Genomic DNA, 8,042 nt, shown 5'->3' with positions numbered 1-8,042 from the left:
CCTCAGTGAGCATAAGGTTTGCTATTTTATTGTTTTTCTTTTAGTTAACATGTTCTCTTTGTTTGTCAACTGTTTAGCATAGTTGAAGGTATGTATATTAGTACTAACTGCCAACTTGGTCTTACGGCTGCTTATTGGGCGGATTGTTACGCTCAATTGCCCGGTTTATTGGTTATCGACTTGTAAATGTACTTATTCGCTAGCCAAACTGATAAGATATCGGGCGGATTTCTATCAGTTTAATAATTATCGAGCGGTTATCACAACATTTTACGTCCCGACATGATTGTCATGTCCATTGACATTTGAGATATGCTATCTTCAGGGCCTTCACTTTAGGGCTATTTTTCACTGGTAACAAACTAAATTGAGTTTGGAGACACATATGGAAAATAATCACCTGAAATTAATAATTACAAATAACTATTTAAGTTATTTTAAACTAAATGTTATAGTAAGTAAAATTTAGTAATTTTATTGTTCAGGGTATGAAGTTCAGTTATTGTAATGTGATAGTGCCAAATGTTAATTATGGGATGATACTATAACCATCTGATTAACACAACCAGCAAACGATAGTTTTATATTGGCCGTTAGTCTATCCCAATCTTTCTTTTTATCCAAATAAAAAATACAGTCAGTAAATATTCATATAATCGACCTTAATTTATTGTTATCATAGCTTTCCTCATTAATCCCTTTCTTCTTGTTTGTCTCATCCATGTGTATTTATTTATTTATTTATATCCTTTTGATACTTTGATTAAATAAAATGTTAAACTGTTCTAATTATTTATGTCGGCCAAAAAGCAGATTATTCTTTAATCATATTATTAGAGGATATTTGTAGCTTTGACATAGCATGGGACAGGCTGCCACCGTCCATGTTTTGAGTTGGGGTTCATCCCTTTCCTCCACATTAAGGAAGCTGCCCACAAATATTTTTTGAATGATTAATCATTGACTAATGTTTATTCTCATTTATTTTAACTATTGTAATTACTTTAATTTTTTTTTTTCAAAAAATTCTTCTAAAACCAATGAACATTTTTCACATACATGTGAGATAGTGGGGTGAAAAAACAGAGCCCCATCTAGAATTTAATTTGATGGCTTCAATTTTTGTGTTTTTACCTTGGAGGGTAGTGTGTACGCAGACCTTACCCCTACCCTAGGGTAGAGAGACTGCTTTCAAATAGAAACCCGGCATCTTTCCCTCTAAGAACTTCCCACCTTGCTCTTGGGGAGACTCGAACTCACAACCTCTCGATAAGAAGTGGAGGTTGTTTACCATCAGAGCAACCCCTCTTGTCAAACATATACGTTCAGAATTTAGTAGTTTTTGAATATTTAGTAGCTTTTACAAACACATATACACGTATTTCATATAAAAAAAATATTGGATTCAGTTGAAACTAATTATTATATAGTCCATTCGGGTATATATAGAAGGAGAAGAAATGAATTTGAGAATGTGTTTCGAATAAATTGAGAATCAGTGGCTAAAAAAGGAAAAAGAAAAAGTGAAGGCAATACTTCCACGTGGTAAATTATAGCAAATGGAAGTTCACATAAAGCTATGGGTGATTTGATTTTATAATTTAGATAAATATTATTTTAATTATATGATCTCTTACACGGAAGATTTGTAGAAAATAATAATATAAGATAATGGTAAAAACTTTTTTATATCCATGTTTACATAAAACCATACTAATTTACTATTATTAGGTGATAAATTAAGGTGAAAATATATACTTATTAGCTAACAGTACTTTAATGATAAAAATGTGTTGGAAGAAATGTTTCAAATATTTATTGAGTTGGAATATATTATAAAATACACAAAAATTCTTTGTAAAAGTTATTTTCTTTCATTTAAATTATAATGCACATGCACTTAGGAAATCATTTCCTCCAAAACTATACTAGTATTTGTTTGTAAAAACTATAAATAAATAAGAACTCACCATCTTCCACCCTCTTACCAGCTTCTACATTTCTCACACAAGAGGATAGCTAAAGAAGCTCTGTCATTCACAATATAATACTCCTATACAAATATGTAATGTAGTTAATTAGTTATATACAAATTGTACATATATATAAATTTTAGCCTTTTTGAGATTTGAATCAGTTTTCTTCATAACCACTCTCCTTTTTCTCTTACCTTCATCTCTCTCCATTCACAGGAACTCTAACAATTTGGCCTTGAAATTTTGGTAAATTCAAGTATTCAACCTCTTAAATTTTACATATTCAAATATTTTTGTATGTTTCATGTCAAAGTTTCAATCTTTGTGGCTTTTTTAGTTTGTGGGGTTATATTCTTTTTGAATGTTTCATGTCAAAGTTTCAGTACTTATGAGTTTTTCAAGAATTCAGGTTTGTGGGTATGTTGTTTTTGGATGTTTTAACTCAAAGTTTCAATATTTATGACTTTTTCAAGAATCTGGTTTGTGGGTATGTTTTTTTGGATGTTTTAAGTTAAAGTGTCAATATTTATGAGTTGTTCAAGAATTCTGGTTTGTGGGTATATATTTTTTGGATGTTTCAAGTCAAAGTTTCAATCTTTATGACTTTTTCAAGAAATATGGTTTGTGGGTTTGTTGAATTTTGATCTGTTGAAAATTAGATGATCTCTAGTTGAACACTTGAACTGCAGATTATACATTCCTTGAATGTTTATTGGAATCTCCAATTTTTTTGGTAGTTTCTTTTGTTTGAGATGCTATTCTTTTTACTTGATCTGCATTTTGATATTTCATATGGAATAGTTTCATTGATGATGCAATGAATTCTTGGTTGAGAAGTTCATAAGAAAAGCTCAAGTTGAAGTTTATGCAAGCTGTTTCAAGAATCCAACTTTCTGATTTTAAATCCTTTGTTAAGCCTTTTACTTGGCCAAGTGAATGATTTGAAGAACTTAATTTTAGATATCGAATATTTACACAATTAGGTCACTGGTTAGTAATTACGGGTAAATCCTTACAACAACGACAACAAACTCAATATAATCTCACAAGTGGGGTCTGGGGAGGGTAGTGTGTATGCATACCTTACCCCTACCTAGAAAGTAGAGAAGCTGTTTCCGATAGACCCTCGGCTCAAGAAAAAATAAATATTAATTGGTAATCTGGTGAAAATGGTAACTAATCTGCTATTACGGGGTAAAACTTACTGACAATATTAAAAAATCTTTACACTGTCAATGCATATGACTTAAATCCTTTGAAGTATAGTTGGAGGAGAGTCTTTTGCTAACTCAATCAATTCACAATTATGCTTGGTTTCGTTTTCGGATGGATGATTGAAAATGTTATTGTTATCTGCAGAGAAAAAATGGAGAGTGGCAAATTATTTGTTGGAGGGGTTTCTTGGGACACCAATGATGATAGGCTCAGAGAATATTTTCAAGCTTTTGGTGATGTAGTTGAAGCTGTGATCATGAAAGATCGGACCACTGGCCGTGCTCGTGGTTTTGGCTTTGTTGTCTTTGCAGACCCTTCGATTGCTGAAAAAGTTGTTAAAGAAAAACACATGATTGATGGAAGAACTGTAAGTAATCTTAGAAATATTTGGTGAAATTTTGTGCTTATGAAGTATATCAAATTCTGACTGTGAGATACTTATCAGTGAGAGTGTGAATTTATGATTTTCAGAAGAGCTGTAATTGCTTAAGATTACAATAATATACATTTGGAATGCACATTCATGACATTTATACAGTTTTCATGTGTTGGACATATGTAAAATATTGGCATTGCATCATTTCAACGAAGAAATTGATTCAGCCTGATGAGTGTTAGTGTTACATAAGTGAATCTGTTAGGGGCTGCATAATACGGATGTAATGCAAGTGCCGAGTAATAGCACCATTGGTCAACTAATTTGAAATGATCTATAAAATATTGGGGGATGGGGTATATCGCTAATATGTTGCGTGAAATGAAAGGGTGTAGTAGTTATTACGTGGAAATATGGATTAAAACCATGCGTTAATTAGGTAGATGTATCTCTGAGGATTTAGGTTATTTATCATCTTATTCTCTTTGAACAGTCAAGACTTTCTAACTCCATAACGAGAAAACTATATGTCTGTAGCAAGGTAAGGAAAGCCAAATAACATAGTAATTGTATGCCCAGCAAAACAATGTGTGTTCTTTTAAGTGAAGTCAGATATTTCATGAAGTCTTAGCAGAAAAGAAGGTATACTTTGTTGATTATTTCCTTTTATAAACAGGTAGAGGCGAAAAAAGCTGTTCCTAGGGATGATCAACTTGTTACTAAAACCAATGTAAGTATTCAGGGTTCTCCTGGTCCTGTTCGCACCAAAAAGATTTTTGTCGGAGGTTTGGCATCCTCAGTCACCGAGATTGATTTCAAGAAGTACTTTGACCAATTCGGGACGATCACAGATGTTGTGGTGATGTATGACCAGAACACACAAAGGCCTAGAGGTTTTGGATTCATCACCTATGAATTAGAGGAGGAAGTTAATAAAGTACTATACAAAACATTTCATGAACTTAATGGTAAAATGGTTGAGGTCAAGCGTGCTGTTCCAAAAGAGTTATCGCCTGGGCCAATCCAAAGCCAATTAGGTAGATATAACAATGGTGTGAACAGGGTAAACAATTTCCTAAATGCATATCCTCAAGGTTACAGTCCGAGCTCGATGGGAAGCTATGGAGTCGGAATGGAAGGTCGATATAGTCCAACTCCTGTTGGTCGCAATGGATACTCTTCGTTGACTCCAGCTGACTATAATATGGGAGCAAGAATAGATCACTCCAGATTGAGTTCAAGCTTTGGAGGAAGTGGAAATTTCAATTCTATTCTTGGTTATGGACGTAACTTAAATTCCTTTCATGACGAGAATTCAAACAGATACAATGTTCCTGCGGGGTATGACCCTGGAAGAGCTGGAAATGGTTCTACATTGAATTCAACAGGTCAGAACATGTGGGAGAATGAGAGTCTTTATTATGGTGCGGACTATGAAAATACTAGTGCGTTTGTTGGTTCTGGAAGCGGAAATACAGGATTATCTGGTGCTTTTGGAGATCGTGGTACAATATGGGATCCCTCTCCAATTTTTGGCTCAGGTGGACGTAATGGTTCTTTTGGCGATGACAACATCACTTTGAGCGGTGGAGAAAACAGATTTGCCGGTGGGGCAGTGTATAGACAAAATGCAGGAAGCAATGCTGATACTAAATCATCATATGCTCCAATAGGTGTTCATCCCAAGGCTTCTGGGAATTTGTATGGAATAGTCAGTGGTTCGATTTATGAGGACTCTACTTGGCGCACATCATCTCCAGAACTAGACAGCTCTGAAGCTCTTAGTTATGGACTCAGGAGTGCAGACTCCCTCGACTATGTTGGTGGTTATAATGTTGCAAATAGATCAACTAGAGGTAAAAGTAATTTTCCTTTTTTTGGGGGTCTTTCTATTAAATAGTTTTTTATATTTTTAATGCACAAGAACATATTGAACCGGTAGCCAGGATTGTTTAACAATAACAACAACAACAACAACAAATCCAGTTTATTCCCATGGGCGGGCTCTAGGGAGGATAGTGTGTACGCAGATCTTACCTCTACCTAGTGAAGGTAGAGAGGTTGTTTCCAGGAGCGTTCTACAATATGAAAGGAAAAAAAAGAAACAAAGAAGGGGGGGGGGGGGGAGGGTGTTGGAAGAGAATGTAAGCATTAGCTAGAAACCAAATGTCATTGTTGCATCAACAACAATCCAGTAAAATCTCACAAGTGGGGTCTAGGGAGGGTAGTGTGTACGCAGACCTTACCCCTATCCCGAGGGAGTAGAGAGGCTGTTTAAATGTCATTGTTGCATCATGCATAAAATAGTGTTAGCATTCCTTGCCTTGACTTGGCTTTCATAACCCTATCATATTCGGCTTGTTGTACAAGATACTGGAAACTAAACTTGAGCCAAGAGCGCAGACCATGATATTCCATGTCCTACACTTATTATAAATTTGCTTCGTTTGCGTTCTTCTTATGTTACTTACATACTCTTGTTTTTTCATCAGGTATTGCCGCCTAAGAAGATTAATGTATGGTAGTTTGGGTATCAAATATATTATGTAGGTGGAAAAGTACAGCATGACCAAAGACATGGATTGTGGATTACTCATATTCCTTACTTCAGGTTAAAGGTACATTCACTTAGAGCTAATTCAATACCTACTATAGAACTTATCGCAACGAATGCTTACAATGGAAGGGACTTCCTGTAAGGTTTGAACATAGTGTTTTTTTACTATAGGTCTTCATTTTCTTTCTTCTTTTCTACGTTGGCATTTGATTGAGATGTAAAGTTTGATAGCGGAATGTACGTACGATAATTGTATGTTGCATATCGGTTGAAACAATGAGAGTTGATGCAAAATGTTCATTTTCTTGTTGGGGTTCTTTTCTTCTTTCTACGTTATATACTAAAGTGTCCAGCAAATTTTCTGGTTGTTGTTCAGTTGTCATCTGTCATTTTTTGGCTCTATCATTTGCAAATTCGACGAGTTTTTTCAGTTTCTTGGTAAACTTTGTAATGGGATGATATTAACGGAGGTGTGCAAATTCTTTCACACTGTTGTGCACGTGGGATCTGGGCGCAGACCTTACTCCTACCGTATGAAGGTTGAGAGGTTGTTTCCGATTGACCCTCGGTTCAAGAACAACAAAAAAGAACTGTTGCGCCAGTAGTTTGGAGTTTAAGGTGTAGCTTTCTTCTCACCTGAGTTGCTGGTTGGAAAAAATTGTTGTTAACTGCTTGAACAACACAACACAGAAATTGGAAAAGGGAAATACATTGAATTCCTACTAGCTCTAGTTCAAAGAATTTTGGTTTATTCATACTCATTTAAACTTTGGCCAAAGCTAATTAAACAGAAGAACAAAGGGGCACATTTTTCTCTTAACAAGGGCTAGATTGTTCGCACCTCAACTACAAACTAAAAAAAATCATAAGCGTTCTTTTGCCTTAACTAAAATTCGAATTCTGATCTCTCATAGTCAACTCCAGTTTTATTGATCGCTATACCACACTCTTGGATGCAAGAACCTAAATAAAATGACATTGTAAAAACTATGAAAATAGACTTTTATCCCCTTGAGATAATTTAAGTTAGCATATGGCACAAAAGGAAATTTACTCTCTTTTCAAAAAGAATAAATTATAATAATAATTGTTCGGATCCTCCAAAAATTACCGTCGAACCTATATCCTCCAAAATCAAAGGATTTGAGTATCCGACATACACCGGCCAACATTTTAAAAGTATTCGAGCAATATAAAATTACACCAGACAAGATGTTGACATACAAGTTTACGGGACTATTCAATGGGAGGAGAAATATGTTCCTCAAAACACACAAAATGCAGCTATTGGCTTCTCGAAGGGAAGCTTTGGCGTAACTGGTAAAGTTGCTGCTATGTGACCAGGAGGCCACGAGTTCGAGTCGGGGAAACAGCCTCTTGCAAAAATGCAGCGTAGAGCTATATACAATAGACCCTTATGATTCGACCCTTCCCCGGACCCCGCGCATAACAGGAACTTAGTGCACCAGATTGCAACTATTGACTTATAATAAACTGCACCCACCTTTCTTTGCTAATAATCCATTTGTTTCTTCATTTTCATCAGCATGCAAAACCAGTCTTTTGTTGGGTTTTGTTATTATTTATTAATAACAAAAGAGGTGTGAAGGGAAAATGGTGGGAAAAAAAATGGAGGGAAGTGAAATTTTGAATGAGTTCATTATACTAATGCACTTTGTCCCTCATTGCTGAAGGAAAGAAAATCTTTGTGTATATATAGAGAAGCTCATCTTTTAGCTTTTAAAGAGTTAAGAAGAAAGCAGGCCTCGCGCCACCGTCGTCGCTCGGCTTCAGATTTGGATCTTTTTGGACAAAATTCTTTTCAAATATTTAGTTAATTAATTAAATTAATTAACGAAAATTCAATCCGGGAATAACCCATGACCTGCGACCCGGTCCGATTCGGTCCATTTTCTTT

General features: G+C 35.1%; 1 protein-coding gene across 1 annotated transcript; it reads left to right on the top strand.

Moving 5' to 3' along the window:
- Nucleotides 1-1,998: 1,998 nt before the first annotated feature.
- Nucleotides 1,999-6,433, top strand: LOC107773440 (uncharacterized). The gene is made up of 5 exons (XM_016592860.2): nucleotides 1,999-2,065; nucleotides 2,193-2,222; nucleotides 3,336-3,558; nucleotides 4,244-5,423; nucleotides 6,060-6,433. The coding sequence occupies exons 3-5, from the start codon at nucleotides 3,343-3,345 to the stop codon at nucleotides 6,071-6,073; spliced, it is 1,410 nt and encodes a 469-aa protein (XP_016448346.1). The 5' UTR covers nucleotides 1,999-2,065; nucleotides 2,193-2,222; nucleotides 3,336-3,342; the 3' UTR covers nucleotides 6,074-6,433.
- Nucleotides 6,434-8,042: the final 1,609 nt, after the last annotated feature.

Source organism: Nicotiana tabacum, chromosome 16, assembly GCF_000715075.1.
Source record: "Nicotiana tabacum cultivar K326 chromosome 16, ASM71507v2, whole genome shotgun sequence".
Classification (NCBI taxonomy): Eukaryota; Viridiplantae; Streptophyta; class Magnoliopsida; order Solanales; family Solanaceae; genus Nicotiana; species Nicotiana tabacum.
Note: the sequence above shows the minus strand (reverse complement) of the source record. Positions and strands in the feature narration are given on the sequence as shown.